At 34.9% G+C, this 27,743-nt stretch overlaps 2 protein-coding genes across 2 annotated transcripts in view; one reads left to right on the forward strand and one right to left on the reverse strand.

Moving 5' to 3' along the window:
• LOC141394106 (pickpocket protein 11-like) overlaps positions 1-27,743 on the reverse strand; it is a 54,590-nt gene that overhangs the window by 17,199 nt on the left and 9,648 nt on the right. Inside the window, exons 3-4 of the mRNA XM_073968006.1 lie at positions 17,686-18,146; positions 17,452-17,620 (exon numbers count right to left, since the gene is read on the reverse strand). Coding sequence (XP_073824107.1) covers positions 17,452-17,620; positions 17,686-18,146 — 630 coding nt within the window. The remainder of the gene's footprint in view (positions 1-17,451; positions 17,621-17,685; positions 18,147-27,743) is intronic.
• On the forward strand, positions 2,709-9,959 carry LOC141392835 (uncharacterized). The gene is made up of 5 exons (XM_073965810.1): positions 2,709-2,802; positions 4,655-4,743; positions 4,913-4,990; positions 8,646-9,428; positions 9,494-9,959. Exons 2-4 carry the CDS (start codon positions 4,659-4,661, stop codon positions 8,843-8,845), a joined length of 363 nt encoding a protein of 120 aa, XP_073821911.1. The 5' UTR covers positions 2,709-2,802; positions 4,655-4,658; the 3' UTR covers positions 8,846-9,428; positions 9,494-9,959.

Raw genomic sequence — 27,743 nt, forward strand, 5'->3', positions numbered from 1 at the left:
ATATCCTATATTTTCTTCCGCATTCTAAACCCATGCAAAGCAAGTCGTGAAAGATCCGATCATTTTATTAGCATTTTGAACCCATGCAAAGCAAGTCGTGAAAGATCCGATCTTTTCATTAGAATTTTGAACCCATGCAAAGCAAGTCGTGAAAGGTGCGATCTTTTCATTAGAATTTTGAACCCATGGAAAGCAAGTCGTGAAAGATCCGATCTTTTCATTAGCATTTGAACTAATTCAAATAAATCTGAATATTGTATTTTTATTTACGCAGATGGTAAAATTCAAATTAAAAAAATGTTACAATTTTTTGTGAACACATAATTGGAATTGTATCATTCTTTGTATTGAATAAATAAATAAAATTTCATTGTCATATAGTCGATTATGTAAAATCTTCAAATTGATGGCCTACGCACTTAAAAAGGCAAAAAGTTCCAAATAAACTTAGCACATTTTTGGTCTGATCTGTAAGAATCTACTAATTATTGTTCATTGAGCCAATATGAATCGGCGTGCACTCATTGGTATGAGAGAAGTCTCCCCTGTCCCATATGGTATGTTTGTGGGACAATTATTATTATTATTGTTCTGTTCCAGAACCTGCAAGAAGCTACTATTTTTTACTACGATAACATTTTTTCCTTTATGCTATCGAAGAAAATGGTAGAAATTAGTAGATTCTTGCAGTTCTGGAACAGACCATATTACTATTTATTTATTGAATTGTATTGAACATAAAGAAAGCCATTTAAGGCCAATTATACATTTTATTTTGATCAGATATGAAAACATTTTATCGTAATAAAAGTTAGAAGCTTCTTTTGTTAAGAAAAAACTGCTTTGAAATCTTTTTTCTGATTTGATCCTGCGCTTAAAAGCTTCCTTTATAAAGAAAAAAAAAACACTTTATTATTTCGTATTTATTGGAATAAGAAAATATATTTATAAATTATTAACAGCATTTGGCAATTACCGAATACAACAATATTTCTAAAATGTATTTTTATTTACGCGGAAAATTAAAAAAAAAAAAACCAGTAAGGAAAGGATCAAAGTCGGGCGGGGCCGACTTTTTGATACCCTACACCACGTGAATATGTAAAATATATATGGGAGCTATATTTAAATCTGAACCTATTTCGTTCACATTTGGTATATCTATTTCTAGGCCGAATTAAGTCTCTTATTCCAAATTTCAGCGAAATTGGACGTATATAGCGTGTTTGGTGCAGCAGATACGTGAAATCGGCCGAATTCTGATCCGATTTCGATCACATTTGGTACATCTATTTCTAGGCAGAATATAGTCACCACTTCCAAATTTCAGCAAAATTGGACGTATATAGCGTGTTTGGTGCATCAAATACTTCAAATCGGCCGAAAATATATATGGGAGCTAAATCCAAATCTGAACCGATTTGATCACATTTGGCACATCTATTTCTAGGCAGAATATAGTCACCTGTTCCAAATTTCATCGTTATCGGACGTATATAGCGTGTTTGGTGCAGCAAATATGTGAAATCGGCCGAATATATATATGGGAGCTATATCCAAATCTGAACCGATTTCGATCACATTTGGCAGATATATTTCTAGGCCGAATTAAGTCTCTCATTCCAAATGCCAGCAAAATCGGACGTATATAGCGTGTTTGGTGCAGCAAATATGTGAAATCGGCCGAAAATATATATGGGAGCTATATCCAAATCTGAACCGATTTCGATCACATTTGGCACATCTATTTCTAGGCAGAATATAGTCGCCATTTCCAAATTTCAGCAAAATCGGACGTATATAGCGTGTTTGGTGCATCAAATACTTCAAATCGGCCGAAAATATATATGGAAGCTATATCCAAATCTGATCCGATTTGCACCAAAAGCAATAGCGTTCGTCCTTTGTCCAAAAAACTATCTCCCCAAATTTTCATGCAAATCGGACAATAAATGCGACCTGTACTTTGTTTACAAGAATACATGGACAGACGGACATGCATCAAACTCCACAGCCAATTTAAAAAGATGAATCTGCGTTGTCGGAACCGCCATCAGTTTTGATATATTAATAATTCCATAATTCCTAAAAAATAATTAAGATTAACTTTTGGATAATAAAGAATGTATACACTTACGATAACATTTTTCCATTTTTGTAGTTTTTTCATTCTATTGTTTAACAAAACATCATATGAAACATACGCGTCATATAATGTAAACAAATACCCATGTACCATTATGTTCATGATTACGATTACCAAGGTAGATACATCGACCCACTTGTTCGCACTTGAACTGTCAAAATGTGCTGTTGTTGTTATGAATTCTCATGCAAAACCATAACAAATGTTGACATTTTAAGTGTACAAAAAGATGTTTTTGTTATTTTCGTGATTCTGCTTTGGTAGTTATGTCATGATGGTTACCAAATACTATTCAAAACACATTAATAAGGTTGCCTTATTTTCTTAGCATATTTAAGGTAAGCACATTGAAAACAAATAAATCAATAAAACAAAACCCCGTAATCTTTTAATTGCGATAATAAATACACTGCTTGGCAAAATCTATATTTCAAAATTATTTGCTTCATTTAACTTTTAAAAAATATTTTTTATAAGTGTGTTTACTGCTACCTTATTAATAATTGGAGCCATGTTAGCCATGTTCTATTACTTATATTTGGTTACTTAAAATGATGTAACATCAATCAAACACAAAAACAAAGTAAAAAGTGCGCGATTAAGCAAACACGCAATACGAAATTTAATTTTAAAATTTTCAATTTTGTTAAGAAAAGGTAATTATGAGTTCAAGGACATCTTTTAAGAGAAATATAAAAAAGGAGAAAGAAAGATTTGCAAAAATGATTCAAAATTTGAGTGAAAACAACCCACCAGAGGAAAGTCCAGAGGAAATGCAAAGGGAGGAACCAGAAGAACCAATGCAAGAAGAATTCGTTACGTTCGTGGAGCCACCGACTATTCCCTTGACTGAAAAACTAAGGAAATGGTTTTTACAGTACGGACCATCAGTCAACTGTTGCAATAGTCTTCTTAAAATCTTGAAAGAAGAAAATTTAAACGTGCCCCTTAGTGTCAATGGTTTGTTGGAGAAGAACAACAAATGTGTTACTAGGACAGTGGCTCCAGGGGAATATTTGCATATAGGGCTACAGCAGCAAATCGATAAGGTGAAACACATTTTACAAGAAAAGTTTGTGGTACAATTGGACGTGGGTGTAGATGGCCTTCCCCTCTATAAGAGTTCCGCCGTAGGACTGTGACCTATTTTGTGCAGGATAGTCAATGAGCCACTGATTGGAGTTTTCTTAGTTGGAACATATGTAGGAAAGCAGAAGCCGTTAAACGTGGATTGTTATATGCACGACTTTGTGGAGGAAATTCGCAAAATAAATGCAGAAGGTAGATATACCGTATCCATACGGGCTTTCATTTGTGACACTCCAGCCAAATCGTTCCTTTGTGGAACAAAAGGTCACAATGCTCTGAATGGTTGTCACCGTTGCCTTCAGAATGGGAGCCGTTTAAGAAACAGAACGGTTTTTTCATCATTAGCAGGCCCGAAAAGAACGGATGAAGATTTTAAAAATAGGATTGACATCAATTTTCATAACCCTATAACCATAAACTGTCAATCTAAACTAGAATCTTTGGGTATTCAAATGATTACCCAGTTTCCCTTAGATTGTATGCACCTTATAGATTTGGGTGTTATGAAAAAAATCCTTTATCTTCTAATCTCTAAAAAGACTTCTCAAAATATTAATGCTGAGAAGAAATCCTCCATGTCCAGTATGCTTTTATCGTTTACACCGTATATAACAGCAGAATTTTCAAGGAAACCAAGGACTCTTGCCGAATTGGGTAGATGGAAGGCAGTTGAATTCCGCCAAGTAGCCCTATATACAGGAATAGTTCTTTTAAAGGACTTTGTTCATCAAGATTTTTACAAGCATTTCTGTCTGTTATCAGTTGGGTACAGAGTATTCGTTGGGAAGTATAGTGGATCAATATCTCCATCAAATGCAGCGGAGATGTTTCAACAATTTGTTGAAAACTTCCAGAAATTCTACGGACAAGAATATCTCTCATATAACATTCACAATCTCCTCCATATTGCGGAATGTCACAAAGAATTTGGGAACCTTATGCAATTTTCGGCGTATGATTTTGAGAATTTTCTCAATACCTTAAAGAAAAGTATAAAAATGCCCAGGCACATCCCACAACAAATTTACAACAAGTTCAACAACAGTGACATTACTATTTCACCAAAAGAAAATGACGTCATCATAAAAAAGGTCAAGTTAAATCTCTATATGTTGATGGATTTCTTTACAAACATCTTCACCGGATAATTTGTGCTGCATAGGCAATAACACATATTTCATTATATCAACGTTACACGAAAATGGCTATTTTGTTGGAAAAGTATTTTTAAACATAAAACCCTTTTTTGAACATCCCATAAATTCATTGGACATTGGTATTGCTTTTAGTGAGAATCTTGTAACGAGCAGTACAAACCAGACGTTTTATGTAAAAGATGTTTCAAAAATAATGATGATTCCTTATAGAAATGGAGGAGTGTTTTTTCCAATTCTACATTAATTTTTATATATTATGTAGGAAAATGAGTCAACCAACGTTAAAGATGCCACAAAAATCGACACTACTATACCTTATGGATATAATGAAGCAGATTGACGCATTAGCAGGTAAATATATATGTTCTTATGTATGTTCCACAACCTATAAGAATCTACTAATTTCTACAATGAAAATATTTTTCCTTTATTTTACTAAAAAAATTAAAAATTAGAGATTCCTAGGGTTCCGGAACAGATTTTTAGACGCTTAAAATTCTAATTAAACGTTTTATTTTAGAAACAGTAAATTCGTTGCATACAAAAGTCGACAACCTCTGTATGGAAAACAACAGAATGTTAGAAAAAGAAATTAAAGGTGAGTTTAAAAAATATGTATAAAATTTTAATATTACATTTCCAAAATGTACCACTGTGTAAAGAAACTTCATATTGAACCACCTTTATTTAGCTTTGCTGAGATATAAATATGAGTTGTCAATTTGTATATACAAAATAGAAACGCAAAGTGACAACTCATATGTAAAATAACATATCGTGTGAAGTATCCATTATTGTGTGTCGACTGTTGTGGCCAAAAACGCTTTGGTCGTTCGGTCATATTTAGGTATGACTGTTAAAAAGAACATAACCAACATACATAAGTATTCGGTATTTTGTTTGTTTACATTTCGACTTATAGACATTCCGGTGCATTCTTTCAACATTTTTACGTATAAAAATTATAAATATTTTTCGCCTTCTGAAGAAATTTATTATTGTATGCAATAAAACGTAATTAATATACAAATTGAAATACGAAATGATGAAATATTTGAAACATTTTAGTTGAAAATAAACCGGTCAGAAACAACTTGAAATGAAGAATTGCTTACTTAACAAAAATTTTAAAGTAGAAATAGACCCAAGGAATGAATATTTTCTACGGGGGCGAAACAAGTGTACACTCAATAGCATACTGGCACCTTCTTGGACTCAAGTACGGCGACATCATATTTTCAAAGAAATTAACAAATGCTACGGAAGTATAGTGATGTACTCTAAATTTTGTTATGAAAGTGGTACGTGTATATGTCTATAAATTATTGAAATTTTAAAAAATAATTTTTCACAATTGATTCAATATTTTGATAAACATAAATGAAGGGTATATTAAGTTTGTTTTTCCGTTTGTAACGCATTGAAATACTCATTTGCGACCCTATAAAGTATATATATTCTTGATCAGCGTAAAATTCAGAGTCGAAATGAGCTCGTCCGTTGGTCCTCTAGCATGAACAAAAATGGAGATAGGACGCTGAAATTTTGGGAAGATGTTTGCAGACAGGTCAAGTTCGATGATGGGCTATATCGGTCCACGTTTTGGTATAGCCAAAGTTGCTGTAATTTGTCATATGGCCACAAAACTTATGCACCAAACATCGTCAATATAGGTCCATGTTTGGTATAGCCCCCATATACAGTGTCGGTCACAGAATTAGCACACCCCTTTGGGCTAAAATGATTTCCTAAAATGTCATTAACCGATTTAATGATATAAATGTAAAGTATTATCAGTGGTTTTTTGAAAATAAAGGTTTTGTGAAGACGCGCAAATTATCAAGGGGACATGTAATTAGCACACCCCAAGATTTTTTAATTTAATTCAATTGATATACAAAATTAAATTGTATTGAAGTTAATTAGAATTCAATACGTATTGAACAAATCATTTTCTGAACAAAAAATTATTTATCACCCTGGAATCTCAAAATATATCCCAATACTGTACCATTTTTCAGAAAGTAAATTTAAACTTCAGAAAATCGCCAAAACTTTAAAAACAAATGTACAATTGGATCTGAAATTATTGAAATTGTTAACCGATTACCGAAATTTAAATGTAAAGTTCAAAAAGTGCTTAAGGTGGATAATTCACTCAAGAAAATTTTCGACTTGGAAGGGGTTTGTAGGAAGAAGATTAATAAAATGCATCCTTATTTGAAGTAGGATCAACTTATAACACAATTTCTAATTCAAAATTATATGTCAGAATAACACCAAGAACATATCATTATGAAGCTGCCAACAAAGCGCTAGATCAGCACGTAGCACATGGGTATGTTTAAAGGTATAACCCCAGTTTGACCATAAGGGATTTTAAGGTTTTCTGAAATTGGTTAAAATCCATGAAAGTAGGCATATACTATTCAAGATAAATGTTTTCTGGATTATTGATTTTAAATTTAATCGTTTTAAGCATTAAGAAACATATTATCTTGTGGTCTCACTAGACTATCTCCCATTTGCCTTTTGTTTAGAACATTATTTGAAATTTGCGTAGGTCCCATAGAGATGAACATAGATTTATCGAGATATCGATATGTATCGACATATCGGTAAAATTCAGTCCAGATGGACAAGAATTTATAAAATTAATAGCTCAAGGCATCATATTACAGTTTATTAATGAAAAATTTTGGGTAAAACGGACTTTACAGATGCACACTTTTGGTTGGTACAAGAATAAGATTTTTTATTTGATGTTTTTATGGACTACTTGCCACAATCAATTTGTTTGCGTGTGGAAAAATCGATAAAAACAAAAAAAAAAAACTAAAATTTCCATTAATCCTTTGGACCCAAGGTGTATCTCATGTAATTCCATTCTGACACTGAAATTTCGGTGACTTGTGGAGAGTATAACAAGCAGTCTGGAACTTATTCACAAATTAAAGGGACTTAAAACTGAATATGGACGAACATATTGAAACTATTCACAAAATCAGTGATTTTTGTAAGGTACGCTAATTACGTGCCCAGTGAATCTACGAGATTTTTACATTTTTAAAGGTTATTCATATTAACAGTTATGTTGCAGTTTCTGTATTGCGCGGTATTCTTTAGTCATGCCACTAAGAATATATTAGTACAAATACTTTATTAAATACAACTACTTTTCAAGGTACTTTTATATATTATATATAGCTCTCATATATATATATATATATATATATATATATATATATATATATATATATATATATATATATATATATATATATATATATATATTCGACCGATTTTAAGTATTTGGTGCAAGAAACAAACTACATGTGTCCGATTTAATTGAAATTTGGAATTTGTGACAGAATGTGGTCTAGAAATAAGTGCGTCAAATTATATCGAAATCGGTCCAGATTTGGATATAGCTCTCATATATATTTTCGACCCATTTTAGGTATTCGGTGGAAGAAACAAGCTATATGTGTCCGATTTAATTGAAATTTGTGACGGAATTTGGCCTGGAAATAAGTGCGCCAAATTATATCGAAATCGGTCCGGTTTGATGAAATGTGCAATGGGTGACGGTGTTTGGTGCGGAAATATGTGTGCCACATTATATCGTAATCTGTTCAAATTTGGATTTAGCTCCCATATATTGTTTACCTATTCACAGTAGTGTAGGGTATCATATAGTAATTGGAAAGTGCGTTTTTACTCCCGGGTAATGAAATTTACAACGAAAAATAGAGGGAATGGCCAAAGTCCAACATTTCTTTTTTATCACGGATAATGGAGGTTCCCGGATAATCGAGGTTCAACTGTATTATACTTTTAATTTCAATGGTATAATTCGAATTTCAATGGAATAATTCGAATTTTAAAAGGAATAATTTGAATTACAAATGGAACAATTCGAATTACAAATAGAGTGATTTGAATTACAAATAGAATAATTTGAACTTCAAATGGAATAATTCGAAATTCAAACGGAATAATTTAAAAATTGAAATGGAATAATTCGAATTACAATTGGAATAATTCTATAGACCCATTAATTTCAAATTTTTCTTTACATGTCATTGTCATAAAATTGTTAATTGCTACACTTGTTTATAGCATAAGAAAATGTCTATTCTCAATTTCTTTAAATAAATATAACCGTTTTTTCGAACTTTCAATATATCTATTTATAAAATCATTGAAGTTCAATATCAACTAATGATTTTTTTCTTTTTCTTTAATTTCAGACGTAAAAGATCCGACTTCAGTAGTTTTAGATGTTTTGGCTGAAAACACAATAGCCATTAAAAATAATTTAAAAAATTTTTCACCAAAATTTTCAAAAACATTTCCTATTAAATCAGTAGAAGAATTTACTGCACTCGAAAACAACATAGATGAAGGGAATGAAAAAGAATATCGTCACCATAAATGCCCGAAGACGTAACCGACATTAAAATCGAAATTCGTTTTTTGACGTAATCTGATACATAAAGCTAAAATACATGCCCTGGCGAAATTTCAAGTTTCTACGTTCAAAAACAACGATCCTTTTCTAGAAATGGCATTTCGGAATATGGGAAAATATTGCAAATTTTGTTGTAATGGAGGATCTCAAAACTAAGCACTTCAGCGGTTTTGGTTTCACTACATATTCCCCTTCGTATATGATCGATAATATCTCATTTATTCGCCTTCATAAGATTAATATTCCATAAAACAGTTTTTAACTTTATAACGTTTTTTGCTTCTCCTGTAAAGTTTTGGATTTGTGGGTTACGTCTTCGGGCATTTATGGTGACGATATGTAAGTTTTTGTTTACGCAATAATTTAAGATATGTCGCATATAATATAATATTTATTTATGTATTTCAGATTTCGTCAGTAAGAGCAATATGCGGAAGCAGGGGTATTAGAAAATCTATTACTGATTTAGTTGCCCCAGAAGTACTAAACAAATTAAATATCGATGGTACACACAATAAAATGCGGCTTTTAAATTTCCCAAAAATTTTGACAATTTTTTTTGGTAAATATCTTTTTGTATTTTAAGTCATTCGTTGAAAGTAACAATTAACATTTTTTTCATATAAGCTGGTACATATGTCGAGGGAAATACCGAAAAATCCTTCAAAGAGCAACTTAGATATGGGCTGAAACTGGCAAAAAATAAAATTTCAAAGGATAAATGTAAGTCCAAAAGGCCTGAAAACGAAGCTAAAAAGGAATTGCCAGGTGATGTCGAAAATCAGGATGAAGACTTTTTTGAAAGCCAATACCGTCGTTTATTAAATTCATAAGTTAATATGTTTTAATGTTTTTATTAATGATATTATAAATGATATTTAAAACGTTTTCGTATCGAAAACTTAATTTTGATCTCATAACATATATTGTGAAATTACAATATCATTGATATCATATGATCTTTCTGTTTTATATATATTATTATATTTAAAATTTATGTATGTATTCGATGTATTCGTACATTGATAGTTAAGTTATAGTTATTTCATGAATTCCATTGAATTAATAAATATTTTTTGTCATGAAAATCTTATTTCGATACAGTATTTTCTATTTTCCAAACAATACATGAAAATGTCATTCCAAAGGGTTGGATAAAGTGACATGTCAAAGAATTAGTAAAAATGACATCTGAAAGCTTTGATGAAAATGACATGTCAAAGCATTGGTTAAAATGACATGTCAAAGCATTGGTTGAAATGACATGCCAAAGCATGGGCGAAAATGACATGTCAATGCGTTGGTTAAAATTACATGTCAAAGCATTGGTGACAATGACATGTAAAGGCCTTGATGAAAATGACATGCCAAGCATTGGTGAAAATGACATATCAAAGCATGGGTGAAAATTACATGTAAAAGCATTGGTTAAAATGACATGTCAAAGCATTGGTTGAAATGACATGCCAAAGCATGGGTGAAAATGACATGTCAATGCGTTGGTTAAAATGACATGTCAAAGCATTGCTTGAAATGACATTTAAATCATTGGTGAAAATGACATGTCGAGCATTGGTGAAAATGACATGTCAAAGCATTGGCGAAAATGACATGTCAATGCATTTGTTAAAATGACATGCTTGGGATCCAAAAAAGAACGTCATCTTTTGGGGTCCACGCTCATACAAAATTCATCGATGAAGATGCTAAAAAGATGACATGCCAGATCACTTGCACCCATGATTGAATGTCATCTTTGGCATCGAACATTTTGCTGGGTAGTTATACGCTCAACGACTATTTTTTGGAAAAAGTTAACACCTTTGTTGATCTTGGAGTTTTGCTGGATTGTAAACTAAATTTTAATGCACACATTTCAGTGACAATAAACAAAGCAAAGTCTGTGCTGGAGTTTGTTAAACGATGGAGTAAGGAGTTCAATGATCCTTATGTCACAAAAAATTTATACACTACACTTGTTCGCCCTATACTGGAATATTCTTCGATCATATGGGACCCTATATATATTAAACACAGCGATCGCATCGAGTCAGTTCAAAAACAATTCCTGCTTTTCTGTTTACGAAGCCTAAACTTTTCTTTATATAGTCTTCCGTCATATACTGATAGACTTTCCCTGATCAAGCTGCCTACTCTGAAAAGCCGTAGGAAAATGCTAAATGTGTCATTCCTTTTTAATGTTATAATGGGTGATGTCACAGCTGGCTTTCTCGTCAACAATATTTGTTTTAATATTCCCCAACTACCTACTCGAAATTATGTACCACTAGCTATAAAATTTTCAAGAATGAATTATGAAAATGCTGATCCCTTAACTAGAATGTCTAAAGATTTTAATGAATTGTATAGTCTTTTTGATTTTTCCATGGATATTAATACTGTAAAAAGTAAAATTGTAATAAATTTGAATTCACAGAATTAAGTACAAAATTGTTCATTTATATAGTCTGTAAGGAAAAATATCCATAGACTAATAAATAAAATAAAATAAAAAATAAATTTGGAAAATCATCAAAAAGCGTTCTGAATTAAGTTTTTTGTCGTTTAACATCGTATTTTGCAGATTATTATGTTATTGAGACTCTTCAAATATTTCGCACCAGGAATGAATCTGGACTAATTAAACTTAAATCGGTTTTCACAAGGTGTGAAAATGTCGAATAACCCAGCCTTCCTATTTCAACATACATATATCGGTAATGGAAAAATTAAAAAATTTCAAAAACTCAATCAGAAATGTCAAAATCAACGTGTCCAAATATGTTGATAGTTTCTACTCGGCCAAAATTGTTTAGCAGAAAAACAAAGAAGCTAGAGTTAATCATAGCAATTTTTGTTTAGATAAAAGCGCAATTTTTTCTAGGTTGGAATAAAGGTAATTTTTTTAGCACCATTTAGGGTTCTATAACTATAATTAGAAGTTTATAATTAGATAGTTTTTAGTTCTTTATACAATATATGCAGACATAAATTGGAAAATTTTGTCAAAAAAAAGCTTCTTTGAAAAAATGCTCTAAATGCCGCTTTAATATTGGTTACATGGTTTTAGTTTAATGTACTCTTCAGTTCTCTAAATACAATCGTTGAGTAAAGACGGTAAAGTGAGTGAATAAATCAGTGTTTTGTCTTTTCTTAAGGAAATTGTGATTTTTAGTAAATTAAATGCCCAATACATTTTATGATTGAATCAGAAAGGTGAATGGAAATATTTTATTGGACAAGGAAGAAATCGGATTTAAAGTACGTTTATATAGTAAATGAACCCAGTGGGTTTCAAATGTCAATACCTTTGCGTATACGTCAAATAAATCCTCATTAAGAGGGTTAACCCTGCAAAAAGCTATAATATAAACATGGTCTTAATATTGGTAATTACATCAATACATTTTTCATATACATATGTACATTAGGGTTAGTCATTTTTTTTAGATTCAAAATCTGTGGAAATAGCAAATAGGGCCGGCAAAAACAAGCAGAATTGCGTTTTTACTTTTTCGAAATTGTGAAAAAACGTTCCGCACAAAATGCAATTACTTTAGCTAAAAACAAACTTTTTTAGTTTACTTTTTTTTAATTTTTAAATTTGAGAAATTTTTTTCTGCAATAGTTGATCTTGGAAATAATTTTTTTTAGTTGGTTTTAGTGCATCGATTTCAAATATGCAATTTGATCAAAAATCTGTCATATAGTTTTTAAGCTACATCGATTTTAAAATTTGCAACTCGGTTTCATTTCCCAGTTTTAAAAATTTTAAACGAGTTGCTCTAATAAAAGTTTGTAGCTTAAAAACTAAATGACAGATTTTTGATCAAATTGCATATTTGAAATCGATGCACTAAAACCAACTAAAAAAAATTATTTCCAAGAACAACTATTGCAGAAAAGAATTGCTCAAATTTAAAAATTTAAAAAAAAAGTAAACTATAAAAGTTTGTTTTTAGCTAAAGTAATTGCATTTTGTGCGGAAGGTTTTTTTACAATTTCGAAAAAGTAAAAACGCAATTCTTATTATTTTTGCCTGACCTACATGCCATTTCCACAGATTTTTGATATTCGCAAAAAAATGAAAAAATGACTAACCCTAATGTACATATATACAACTAAGGAGAAGCGTTCAACAATGTTTCTAGGTATATATTTTTTTCATTTGAAAAGTGCGAATTTTTATAAATTATTTATTTCAGTTTTTCTCTGTTATGTATATCTTTGAAATTTTTATGTACCTATGGGTCTGTTGTTGCTTTTGCTTTTTTTCTATGCTTTTCAATAAACCACCACCATTTATAAATGTGTATATGTTTGAGATAGCCAGTAAGCGCTTACTGAGAGCAAGTGAGCATACATTTCAATGTGATCCACATTGAAATTTACGCTCCCTTGCTCTCAGAATATAATTCGTTTGCACCCAAACATATAGTTTGTTTGTACCCAAACATATATTTGTTTGCAGGACCCAAACATATGTTATGTTTGGGACTGATTACAAACAAATATATGTTTGCTGCAAAATATGCTTGGGAAATGTGTTAGAGATGCGTTTTTTTTTCCTCCGTGTAAGTGCCCTCCCCAAGGAACGGTCCTGACCGGCTTTAACATGGCAAAGTCCATGATTTATCTTGGTCGCTCTTTCATCTCAAGTGGACACTGACCTCCCCGTGGTGTCACCTGGGGCAGCTGCCTTTTACATCCGTTAAAGGTAGTGAGCTAAAATGTGCCGCGCGTTCACCCATAAGAGAGTTAAAAGCTTGGGTTTGGACGCAGGGTTAGTAACGCCCCCTAGAAAAAGCAGCCTACTATGAAAAAACAAAAGAAAAGAAAAACAAATCCCTCAAAAGTTGACGACCCCGCAAATGTTTTAAGGACCATGATCTGCGAATCTGCACCACGGAATGTGCGCACTCTTTATAGAGAAGGTGCAGTTTACGCATTGGCAGATGTACTTGAAAAGTACAAGGCCAACATTACTGCCATACAGGAAATACGATGGAATGGGAAAGGCGTCACAACAACACCTTAAGGTGACGCACCGTATTATAGCTGACATGACATAAAGCATGAGTTTGGTTGCGGATTTGTAGTTAACGAACTGACCAAAGATATATTTTATGAGCGCTTAGAAGAAACATATGACCGTTGCCCTGCCCATGATATTAAAATTAGTCTAGGCGATTTTAATGCCAAAATTGGAAAGGAAAATATCTTTAGCCCAACAGTCGGAAAATTCAGACTTTACAGTGAAACATCTGACAATGGTATGAGGCTGATAGACTTCGCATCATCTTTCAACATCTCGACATCCAAGAAATCAAATTGATCCCGTTGTGATAGATGGAAGACATTCATCGAGCGTGTTAGATGTACGTTCGTTCCGAGGTGAAAACATAGACTCGAACCACTACCTTGTTGCAAGTTGAAAAGTAGGAACAAGGTCCTCAAGTCCCTGGCCGGCAGCACTTGGGGTGCAGATAAAGAGACCTTGTTGACCACATATAAAGCGATAGGTCGGTCTGTGGTAAGCTATGCGGCTCCAGTCTGGTCCCCGAGATTGTGTGATTCGAACTGGAAAAAGATTCAAACTTGCCAGAATGCCGCCCTGAGAACAGCGACAGGGTGCCTCCTCAAATCTTCAGTGGACCATCTACATGAGGAGGCAAAAATTCTTCCTGTAAAGCAACACAATGAGATGCTTTCGTTGCAGTACCTGCTTGGATGTTATCGTGTGAGCCATCCCAATCACCATCTTGTGGGTAGGCCCGCCCCATTCAGGGAAATCAGGAAGGATATCCATGCTCTAGAGGGAGAGGTCCAACGATACAGGAGAGAACCCCTAGATCACATAGCATATCAAGCAGGATTGAATAGCATTCACACGGACGCAGTTGCCAAGGCCTTAAGCAATTATAGTGTGAATAAAGTACTCGGAGTACATCCTCCATCTATCGCAGCTGAGGAGCGTCAGCTGCCACGACAAACTAGAGTAGTTTTGGCTCAACTACGCTCGGGATATTGCAGTCGCCTAAATTCTTATTGGACGGAAATCGATCGCGCCGTGCAAAACATCTGCCCTGTATGCGGCATGGGCCCGCACGACACACAACACCTTTTTAACTGCCCCGCCAAACCTATCCATCTAACTCCAGTGGATCTGTGGCTACATCCCATCGAAGCAGCCATTTTTCTGGAACTGGAGATAGACCCAGAGCCAGATTGAACAGAGGAACGAACAAATAAACATAACAAAAACACTGTTACAACAACAACAACTACATACCTTGTTGCAGCACCCGGTTAAACGTAGTTAACGAAGTACGAACAGACACAACACGAAAGTGAGACATCGGTAAGCTGCAATCACAACAGATAGCCACAGCATATTCCACTCAACTAGCCCAATTGCTTAATCAAAGCACTCCTCATCCCGATAACATATCAGCGCAATGGCAAAGTATTGCCCAGAGACCTCCACCAAGGAATCCATGGTATGGAAGTCCGAAAATTCTACCGAAGAGTGAAACATCAAACTGATGGCCTGTACCAAGCACATCCTCCTGTAGATACCAGCAAGGTAATTTGGTAATTGATACAGATAGTGTGCTCAGGATATTGAAAGAACATTTTTCAAAACTGTTGGTATCCAATAACAGCGAAGACGACGAAGATACCACAGACCCAATCCCAGAAGATGGTATTGAATGTATATACTGTAAATCGGCTGAAGAATAATAAGGCAGCAGGAGCCGATGGCCTACCAGCCGAGCTGTTCAAAACAGGAGGCGACACGCTGATAAGGTGTATTCAACAGCTAGTTAGCAACATCTGGCAGGAAGAACGAGTACCCGACGATTGGAACCTGAGTATCCTGTCCCCCGCCCACAAGAAAGGAGGTAAGACTGTATCCTCTTACTATAGGGGCATAAGTCTACTCCCTATTGCCTACAAGATCGTGTCAGGGATATTGTCCGAACGACTAAATTGGAGAGATAATTGGACCATACCATACCATGCGGCTTTAGACCTGGCAAGTCCAGCATTGACCAGATATTTACCCTGTGGCAAATCCTGAAGAAGACCCAAGTGATGCAGATCGACACCTACCTTCAAAGGTATTCCAAGCGATGTCTGAATTTGGTATCCCCGCAAAGCTCATCCGGCTTTGTAAAATGACTTTAAGTGATCCGAGATCCTCAGTTAAAATAGGAAAGAACCTCTCCGAAGAGTTTTGTACCAAACGAGGTTTCAGACAAGGAGACAGCCTTTCGTGTGATCTCTTCAACATCCTGCTGGAAAAGGTTATACGAGAGGCAACGTCAAAAAAGGTGGCACAATTTACGCCAATAGCGTTGACGGTGAATATCGACGTCGCATGAACAACGAGCTGTATCTGCTATACAACGACATCTATATAGTTAAACGTATCGAGATGCAGCGATTGCGTTGACTAGCCCATATCATAAGAATGGGCGAAGATGAACCCTCTAAAAAGGCGTATAAATACGAACCGCTTGGCGGTGCACGCAGAATTGGCAGCCCAAGGAATAGATGGCGCAAACAAGTGGATGAAGAGATAAAAAGCGCGGTATTCCAGAGTGCGAAACAACAAATAGAGAGAATTGGAGATCTGTTCTTAGTTCGGCCTATGGAACAAATGTTCTGCAATGGGCCAGCTAAGTAAGTCAGTAAGTGCCCTTATGAATGTCGAGTTGCTTAAATCTGATACTGCCGCTGCGAAGTCTATCAGCTTCATTCCACTGTCGATGTTTCACTGAGAAGACTAAATTTTCCGATTGTTGGGCCAAAGTTATTCTCTTTTCCAATTTAGAATAATTTTAATGTCATGGGTAGGACAACGGTCATACGCTTCTTCTAAGCGTTCGTAAAATATATATATTTTCTTTTCCTTCGTTTTTTCATAGTACGATGATTTTTTTTCTAGCGAGATTTACTTCTTCGTTCTTATGGGTGAACCATGGGGAGGTCAGTGTCCACTTTAGATGAAAGACGGGCCAAAATAAGTCCTGGGCTTTGTCATGTTAAAACTGTCAGGACATTTGCTTGTATCTTTCATCCTCTACGTAAAGTTCCATCTGCGGGGAATGCATAGATAGTTAATTGATTAATTTCGCAGACATCCGCTTGTAAAAGTTTGCAGTTTATTGCACTGTGAGGTCTAAAGTGGAACTAGTTACCGTAACCCAGGGAATCGACTAGATTCCAATGACGAACTAGTTCATCTCGCTTGCGGGAATATTTCATATGATACAGCTAAAGTTTTTCAGGTATACCGTCAACGTAAAACTCTGGGTGAGAATATGGAATGAATTCCTTTCAAGCTGTTAGCTATAACTAAGGAGCCACAGAATCCCTCTCAAATGTGTTATCGAACATACATATCACATAACGCGTGTTCAGTCTTAAGACTAAGATTCATAAAATGTTAAAGAATAAAGGATTGTCATAGCCACATTTGAATTAGGTCGTACCTGGGCTTTATTCTTTTTCCTGAAATGGCTTAAGCAAAAAAGATTTCTATGCTCCTTATGTATGTATATCCGATTTTTACTTACAAAAATCTCAAATCCGTTAGCGAGTATTGACGATTCAATTTTCCCGAATCCTCCAACGTTGAGTACATATTAAAATCACACAAAGGATAACAGTCACAAATAAATCGTTCGGCATAATAGTTATTCTTATAATCATCATTTATGTTCTGCAGGACGGAGGTATAGAGAGCTAAAATTTAAAAAAGAAAAGCTTTACAACATCCAACATAATTTCTTTAAATACACTCCTCGTACCTTTATTCTTTATAACACATTCCCTTTCTTTGATGCCACAATATGGCCAATTTGCCTTTTTAGGCCAATATGGTAATGTGCAACGACATTTTTCGTATAATTTTTGCGAACGACATTCCATTAAACAATTCACTTGCGAGTAGGAACGAAAATGAAATAGACGCCTCTCATTGGCTAAATAACATCGTCGTGAACGTAAATCTAAACTCGTTAAATAATCGGTTGAATGTGTCTGTTGTGGTGTTATCTGGATGTAATTCACTGTATCCGGTGTTATAATATTTTCCAAACCATTTGTATTGGTAAAATCGTGAGCATCTCTGATGAATACCTTAAGACCGGTTACTTTTCGTTGCGTCAAATGATAATCTTCCAATTCGGGATTTATAAGGACTGTTAATCCTGTTTGAGAACCACAGCTAGTAGTATATTCGACATGTTCATTTGTCAGGATATTGGTTCTGTAATTAAAAAGGAATTTCAAATAAAATATCAATTAGTTTTAGGAAACATTTTAAGCACATTTTTACGGAAAACAGTACTTGTGGTACTTTACTATGATTTATTTTTTCGTAGACAAGTTCACACTTCCTGTGATAATGGTAATATATCGTAAAATTCTTCGGGTGCCTTCTTCACAATAGTTCAACACCTTCACTTAAGTGCAATTTGTTGCTGTTTGATGAACGGTTTGAGATTTCCACCGAATTTAGTCCTTGCGGTCATGATTACAACAACATATATTTTTTGTGATTAAGTTCACGCTTCTGGGCATAATTGCTGAAAGCTTAAAAAATTCTACGGTGATCAAATAACATGTCTGGTGGCTGTGAAAGGGTTGTTGTCCCATATCGAAAGGATTGTCGACCCATTTCTTCTTCTTCACAAAATTTCAGAACATTGTTGCTTAAATCCCCTTTATAACTGCTACTCGGATTGAGTTAAAATTGTTGTGACGGGTAGTCCTTGTGATCATTACCATATATGGGCCCCGAAATATCCAGTTCATACTTTAGATTGTCATAGTGGTCTCTATTTGAACTGTCAGTATAATAATTAGGCCCATTATTTATGATACCTACCCTAAAAACGGCTAAAAATGTACGCTGGAAATTTTCAAAACTTCTTTTTTCAGTCCATCTTTACATTAGGCAATTTTCCTTCAGTTTGATGGAGAGAGGGGTGAGGCATATGGTAACCCTTTGCCTCTTAACACCTTCTATCACCTACAATCTGATAATTATCGCACGAAAAATTGCCTAATGCAAGAAAATCCTACCTGCTTTTAAAATGTGTGTCGGAGGTCGCTGTAACGTCGACAAAAAAATCGTAACGAAACTTTGCACAAGTTTGCAATTTTTATGCCGAAGAAGTTCTGAAATCGGAACAAACGAAAGCGTTTTTTTCTGAAATAAATCTGAAGAAGCATATGAGATTTTTGACCAAAATATAGGAAATTCGGAGGATATTTTATATTTTCTCCACATTTTCGAAAATGAGCAGAAAATATAAATATATACTTTTTCAGAAATTCGAAAAAACCGAACACGGTGCTCTTGAAACAATTTTAAATGGAAGGTGCTTACACCTCGGAAGTTTTTGCGGATTCTGAAACTACAATGTTTTATGAGAAAAATCAAAAAACAAAAAAAATCGCCGGAGCGCTTTTTAAATAAATCGCGATTTAAGTTGACATTTTTAGGGGTTGTTTAGGTTTTCCCGGTTTTACTTAGATACCGCAAGTCCTATCAAAATGGGACTAAAGAAAATGTTTTAGCTATGAAAATTCTCTACAAGATTGACCTTTGTGGATTTCTCGTAGGTTTTACCGTTTTGAGATGGAGAAGTTCAAATTGGGACAATTCAAATTCAATTCAATTCTGTATAGTCCCCTTATAAAACAATACCATGACTGCAATTTCCCAACGTAAACGTATATATCTAAAAAAAATGGCACAACCTAAGAAAAATTACATAAACCAGTATTGTAGAGAATTTTCATAGCTCAGGTCCCATGTCGATAAGACTTGCCATATTCAATCAAAATCGCGAAACCCTAACAAAAAAACCTAAAAATGTACACTGAGCTTCTTTATCTCAAAAATGGTACAGCCTGAGAACAAATCATAAACGTCAATCCTGTAGAGAATTTTCACAGCTACAACATTTTCTTCAGTCTCATTTCGATTGGACTTGCGGTTTCCAAGCAAAATCGTGAAAACCTAAAAAACACGTAAAAATGTGAATTTTGACCGCGATTTATTTAAAAATCCCTACAGCGATTTTTTCTTGTTTTTTGATTTTTCTCATCTATGAACATTGCTGTATCAGAATTCACAAAAACTTCCCCTGTGTAAGCGGTTTTCATTAAAAGTTAGTTAAGGCGCACACTTCATGACATTTTTTTATAAGGGGGCGATACAGTCAGTGCATTGTCCCAAATTGAACTTCAATATCTCAAAAGTGGTAAAACCTACGAAAACACCGTAAAGGTCAATCTTGTAGAGAATTTTCATAGCTACAATATTTTCTTCAGTCTCATTTTGATAGAACTTGCGGTTTCTAAGCAAAACCGTGAAAACCTAAACAACCCCTAAAAATGTCAACTTAAATCGCGATTTATTTAAAAAGCACTCCGGCGATTTTTTTTGTTTTTTAATTTTTCTCATCTATGAACATTGTAGTTTCAGAATCCTCAAAAACTTCCCAGGTGTAAGCACCTTCCATTTAAATTTGATTCAAGAGCACCGTGCGAAATGAATAATTAAATCTATTAAAAAAATGTTATGAAATATTTTTTGTGTTTAAGTTTTGTTTTTTAATAAAAGTTTTGTATGTCTTGGCATTAGAGCCCAAGTGCGTATGATTGTTATTACAATATTTCTAATTAATAAAAATCATACACACTGGGGTTCCAATGAAATATAAAATATTAATAAAAACAAGTAAGTACGGCGTAAAGTTCGACGGGCCGAAAGGACACGTCAAGGCGCCTGGAAAGGCGTCACAAAAACACCTAAAGTTGACGCACTGTATTATAACTGCCACGACAGAAAACATGAGTTTGGTTCCGGATTGGTAGTTGGTCTGAGATTAAATCATCTGGGGCTGGATTCTTGTTCTAGGAAAAATTAAAATGAAAAATATTTCCTTTATAATTTTTTTCATTTGACAGTTTTTTCCTTCATAAAAGTTTTCATTTCACATTTTCATAGAAACAGAATTGAGCCCCTGGTCTCCAGCTTCAAGAAACATATGACCGTTGTCCTGCTTGAAAATAATTCTATGCGATTTTAATGCTAAAATTGGAAAGGAGAACATCTGTGGCCCAGCAGTCGAGAAATTCAGTCTCCACAGTGAAACGTCTGACAAGTGAAACGTCTGAATGAGGGTACACTTTGCAGCTGCTAAAAAAAACATGGTGGTTACCAGTATCGGATCTAAGCATCTCGACAATCGTAAAGGCTAGAGTTGGGCAATCTAGTTCAACTGAACGATCCGGATCACTGTCCTCGTTCAAAAACGAATGAGTAACATCATAAAAACCAACGTGTGAAATTATGTATACGCAGTTTTGTCAAAGAAATTACCGGTGTCCATTGAACGAGATAGTGATCCGGATCGTTTAATTGAACGAGATTGCCCAAATCTAGTAAAGGCACCTGGCTGTCTCCAGATCGCAGCAAAGGTCCGTACCCGATTAAACGTAGCAAATAAAATACTAACAGACACAACGCGGAAGTTGGACATCGGTAAGCTGCAATCATTGCTTAATCAAAGCACTCCTCTTTTCGATGACTTGTCAGCAACTTTCTCCTCTTACCGATGACATGTGGCAAAGTATTGCCTACTCCATGCAAACATCCGCAAAATCCATATTTGAATACCAGAGAATTCCATTAAGGAAGCCATGGTATGACCAGGAGTGCCGTGCTGCTACCGAATAGACAAATGCGGCATATAGGTTTATATAGGTTTATCCAAACATAATATGTTTGGGTCCAAACAAAAATATGTTTGCAACATTTTGTAACATATCTCAATTTGATATGTTTGGGTAAAACATATTTTTTATGTTAGAACATTTTTTTTTTCATGGGTGGAGAGAGGATGTTTGTCAACGAGAGTAATAACAGTGCACTCGCGGCTGTGGAATGCTGTTTTATAATGAAGAGTTGTGTGTATTGTATAATAGAAGACGTAGAAGCGAAGGGGGCTTTGGTGCTTTGATGGCGTGTATGCGTCAAACTCGTGTGTTTCTTGTTTTGTTGTTGTTAACCAACGTAGTGGGCGAAGAGGATAAGAAGAAATGGTATGAATTATTTTGTTTTTTCTTTCTTCAGTGTTTTAGTTGCCAGCGTAGCGTCAAGACGGTAAAGTGATGTGTTTGTTGTTCTTTTTCCTTTCAATAAACAACCTCAACATTTGTGTGTATACTATAGAGATAGACAGTGAGTTCTTACTGAGAGCAAATGAGCACACATTTCAAAGTGTTTTACATTGAATTTTACGCTCCCTTGCTCTCAGTAAGCGCCCACTGGTGCATGTGTTTGTTTTTTTTGTGCCTTTTGGGTTTGTACTTTTTTGCACCCAAACATATAAAATGTTTGCACCCAAACATAAAATTGTTTCCACCCAAACATATCTTTGTTTGCACCCAAACATATATATCTTTGCACCCAAACATAAATATCTTTGCACCCAAACATAAATATCTTTGCACCCAAACATATATTTGTTTTCAGACCCAAACATATATTATGTTTGGGACTGTTGCAAACATATATATGTTTGCTGCAAAATATGTTTGGGACATATGTTAGAGAGGCTTTTTTTTTGCGTGTACCAAGGAGTGAAACATCAAACTGATGGCTTTGGTACAGGTACATACCAGCAAGGTATTTTAGTAACTGATAGTGTGCTCAGGATATGGAAAGATGATATAGACGAAGATACCACAGATCCAATCCCAGAAGATGGTGATGTAAAGCAACGCGATTAGGCCAGCGTCAGGCACCATACTTTTCTTTTGCATACTTTACGGGGCGTCATTGTGTGAGTGCATGCTTTTTCAATGGGTTGAATTGTGTGTGTGGAGAGAGCAACGTTAAATGAGCGCACACGGGCGCCTAATTGCCTGACCTGGGATTAGGCGCCCGTATGCGCTCATTTAACGATGCTCCCTCCACACACACAATTCAACCCATTGAAAAAGCATGCACTCACACAATGACACCCCGTAAAGTATGCAATAGAAAAGTATGGTGCCTGACGCTGATGTAAAGAAAGTAATAAACGGGCTGAAGAATTTCAATCTGATGCATCAGTTACCTAGCACCACCTGCCAGGAAGAACGCGGTGATGACGATTGGAAGCATCCTGTGTCCTTAAGAAAGTAGATAAATTCGACTATATTTGTCTCCCAATTCGGGTACCTCCCACACAAAATTTCGGATAAGTTCACTTTAAGACCTGCTCTCGAATCACTTTGATTTCTGTTGAAGCAGCTTGCTGCCTCAATTACAACGGTAAAAGTTTTTTCATGTGCAAGTCCATACTTCTTGAGAAAACAGCCCGAAAGGTGTAAAAACACTTATGACATAATATCGTCGGTGTCATGCTTAAGTGTTCCATACGCCATTTTTGACATTTTGAGATAAAGGTACCTTACAAGGTTTTGAACAATGCTTTTTCAGATTTTTTGGTCGGTTTTTCTCTATCTCTTATAGTTTCTGAGATATTCACATGCCAGTATGTTCCATATCCGCTTTGTGACCCAAAAAATCTTGTCGTTTTGTTCCATATCCATAAAGCCTGGCGTTTGGAACAAAACAACTTTGAACTTTTTAGTTCCATATCCATGTCGTTTGGCGTATGGAACAAAAAGAGACAAAAACGAATTGTTCCGCACCAAAAATGATGGCGTTTGGAACAAAAAATTGGCCATTTTTGCCAAGTTACGGAAAAATGTGACGTATGGAACAAATTGGTTTAAAGGACTTGGTTTAAAAACTGAAGAATAATAGTTTCTAAATCCTAATATTTTTGAATATTGTATTGTGATATGAAAACGAAAATTTATCAATCGTTTTAACAAAAAATACCTAGTTTAAAGACAAAATTTTGATGTAAGTCCACAAAAATATGCGCAAAATGTCCATACGACTTGAAGCTAGTGTGGACACCGACTACAAAAATGGTATTATAAGAAAATCGCGTTTAAATGTTTTATGTTACCTTAGAAATCCAAAATATCAATCCGTTTTTGTCCGATCGGAACTTTTACCACAAAAAAATAGTGATAAGTGGAGGAAATCCCTTAAATAAATGTTAAGGAAACCTATAATAATGGTCCTTATTATATTTATATGAGAAAAATAAATGATTCATTTAAAGTCCTGATTTTTAAACTCCACAGTAGCACTTCATATAAGGGAGGTGGAACACGATTGATAAAAAGTGTTTTGGTTGAAATGTGACAAAACGTGTTCCATGTGACACAAACTGCCAAAAACATGAAAAAAGATTCCATGGAACAATTCAGCAACTTTTTGCAATTATAAAAATTGGCCATAACTTCTAGACTATCACAGATATCTGACTAAAATAAACTACTGATATATTCTATGAGTTTAGTTAAGTAGAACTGAGCTCTTAAAGTATTGGATTATTGCACCATTTTTATCCTGTATGGCCTTAAACATTAACTTGAGTTTTTCTCGAATCAGGCAAATGGCGTATGTAACACTTAAGCATGACACCGACGATATGTAGTCACTGGTTATCACCATAATTATCGAACTGATCAACCGATTTGGTCCAAAACTTGCCCATCGTCATATTTTGTCCAAACTTAATTTCAGTTTGAAGATGGGCTACAACTTCCGGTATTTCCCCCTAATATTAAAAAAAAATTAACACTAAAATGTTGTGCACAAAATCTGTTGAACGGGGCATCTACTTTGGTATAAAATTTGGATCTCTTAATATTTTGTCCAAATTTAGTTTAAATTCTAAAATGGCCGATATTGATATTCTCCTTATGGTATCTTCCCCACAAAAATTCAACATTTGTGTCTAAGTGCAGTTTAGGGTCTGTTCGAAGATCCATTGGAAATGTATTCGGTATGCATTGTTGTTCGTTGTGGTCCTGTTTACAGTCATGTTTTCCGTGGACAAGTTTATGCTTCCTGGCATACTGGCCCAAAAGTTATACGATGACCCACTGAAATGACTAGTGGGTGCGATATTTATCAAAAAGATATGACTCTCAAAGTAAGATCCACGCCCATAATGGACTATGTCCATTCCTTTTGAGTACCTCCCCCGCAACACTTTTGAACTTTAATCCTAGTCCACATTTTTGTCGGCAAGTTCAAATGTCCAAAAAAAATTTGAAAAGACCCTAAATACATTCGATCTGTCCGTAGATGAAAGATTAAATTCACATAGGCTGGGGTATATCTCTGTCGGCAAAGCCGATTGATACTTCTATGCAAAGAAGCAAGCGTGCTTGATATTTTTAAGTTTTGCCTTTATAGGGCGAAGGTCATTATTTGTGAGATTTTAATTAATTTAATTAATCGAGCTATATGACCTAAGGAGTTTACATTGAAAAATTGATATCTAGCGAAGTCCTAAATACACATCAACCGCTATGCGAGGATCGTTTCGTTAACTGATTGTTGCTAGACAATTTTCATTTGAAGTAATTTGGAGCCCCTATTTATACATACGTCCAAGATTGCACATTTGCATTTGTGAATTTCAAATTTATGCTTTTTATTTCAAAGTCGAGTCATTTGTCCCAGTTCTTTTCCAGAAATCAATTTTTCAATATTACATCATATTACAGTCGATAGCTTTTTTGCATCGTAGACTGTAAGTATGTCTTTCATATCGAAAATTGTTGGTATGTCCCAATCTACATACTTGCGGCAAGTCCCTGTTTGTAGGAGAGATACTTAAGTGGAATGGAAATGGAAAAAAAATTCTCGTACCGGCAATTTTCAGGCAATTCCTTTTATATTTTTCGTATTCCGATTATTAGTTATATGTATCAGCTTGTTAGCACCACCTGGCAGGAACCACGCGTGCCCGACTATTGAAACCTGAGCATCATGTGTCCGGTCCACAAGAAAGCAGATACGACTTTGCTATAATTATTGGGGTATAAGTATTGTGCGAACGACTAATGCCTATGGTCGACGAAATAATTGGTAAACCCTTCATTGACCAGATATTTACACAACGACAAATCCTGGAAAGATCCAAGAGATGCAGATCGACACCTATCATCTTCTTGTCGATTATAAAGCGGCCTTCTACAACCCCCTACGTTCAAAGGTATTCCAAGCCATGTCTAAATTGGTATCCTCGCAAAGCTAATTCGGTTTTTAATATGACATTAACTGATACTAGGTCCTCAGTTAAAATAGGAAAGAACCTCTCCGAAGAGTTTGGTACCAAAAGAGGTTTCAAACAAGGAGACAGCCTTTCGTGTGATCTCTTCAACATCCTGCTGGAAAAGGTTATACGACAGGCAAACGTCAAAAGAAGTGGCACAATCTACACCAATAGTCACATGTTACTTGCTTATGCTGATGACATTGACATCATGGGACGATCAGTAAAGTAACTGATACCTTTAAGAAGGTCGAAGGAGAATCAGCAAAAGTGGGTCTGGCGGTAAACGACGAAAAGACAAAGTTGATGGAGTCGACGCGCAATGCGTCCATAGAGCTCGGATCAGCAGTGGAAGTTGGTTCCTATAATTTTGAGGTAGTAAAAAACTTCGGCAACCACGGCACCGCCATAAACACAAAACAACATCAGTTGTAAAATAAAGAGAAGAATTGTGTTGGCCAACAGATGCTACTTTGGCTTAAGTAAGCAGTTCAAAAACATCTCGTCAAACAAAAACAACGCTTTACAAAACACTGATGCTACCTATGCTAATGTATGGTTCCGAAGCCTGGCAAGCTGATAAGGCAGTGCTTGGTGTGTTTGAGAGAAACATTCTTCGAAAGATCTATGGGCCAATCTGCGTTGACGGTGAATATTGACGTCATATGAACGAAGAGCTGTATCTGCTATACAACGACATCAGTATAGATTAGCGTATCGAGATGCAACGATTGCGTTGGCTAGGCCATATCATACGATGAGCGATGATGAACCCGCTAAAAGGGCGTATAAATATATAAATAAATCTGACTTTGATGTTATTGCCATTACTGAGACTTGGTGGAACGAGGATTTTTTCGATGCTGAGTTCTTCAATCTAAAACTATATTCTGTCTATCGCAAAGATAGACATATTACAAGAACGGGCTGTTCTAGAGGCGGTGGCGTACTTATTGCAGTTAAATCTAAATATAAATCATCGTTAGTTAGATCAAAAGCGTTAGATCAAAAGCGGTATGCATACGTGGTCTAAACTTTAGTATTTTGCTTTGTTTGTCATATATTCCCCCTGGAAGCAGTGAATCTACTTATGCTAAGCATGTTGATAATGTTGTTGCTTTGGAAGGTAATGTTGGGTCAAATGATTGTGTTTGTGTTTTGGGAGATTTTAATCTTCCGAATATTTGCTGGTCTAAATTTGATAACGATTTTTTTCTAACTCCTACAAATGTCAATAAATGCCATGAAATCAATTGTATTAATACCTTATTAAGTTTGAATCTTGTTCAAATTAATAAACTTTGTAATCAATTACAAAGTTCCTAGATTTAATTTTTATTTCTATCGAATTTAAATTTAACGTTTATGAATGTTTGACGCCAATTTCCCCTCCCAACGCTTATCGTATACCAACTATTATAGAAATAGATTGTTTTAATTTTTTAAAGTTTTCACCGCCAGTATGTACAGATCTAAATTATAATTTATGTAATTCCAATGTGCTGAATTCAATGCTAGGTTCCATTGATTGGGTTACTGCGTTCAATAAGAAATCAACTTCCGATTGTTATGATATTTTTGTAGAAAAAGTAACAGATATTCTTAAAGATAATATCCCTGTTAAAAAACTAAGCCTTACAAGTTGCCGTGGT

Source organism: Musca autumnalis, unplaced genomic scaffold, assembly GCF_047663935.1.
Source record: "Musca autumnalis isolate F117 unplaced genomic scaffold, ASM4766393v1 scaffold_2, whole genome shotgun sequence".
NCBI lineage: Eukaryota > Metazoa > Arthropoda > Insecta > Diptera > Muscidae > Musca > Musca autumnalis.

What these genes read in the sequence shown, in the direction of transcription:
- LOC141392835 (XM_073965810.1), top strand. Translation starts at nt 4,659, where the DNA reads ATGAGTCAACCAACGTTAAAGATGCCACAAAAATCGACACTACTATAC. An exon ending in GCAGATTGACGCATTAGCAG is followed by an intron (nt 4,744 to 4,912) that starts GTAAATATATAT and finishes GTTTTATTTTAG; the next exon opens with AAACAGTAAATTCGTTGCAT. An exon ending in GTTAGAAAAAGAAATTAAAG is followed by an intron (nt 4,991 to 8,645) that starts GTGAGTTTAAAA and finishes CTTTAATTTCAG; the next exon opens with ACGTAAAAGATCCGACTTCA.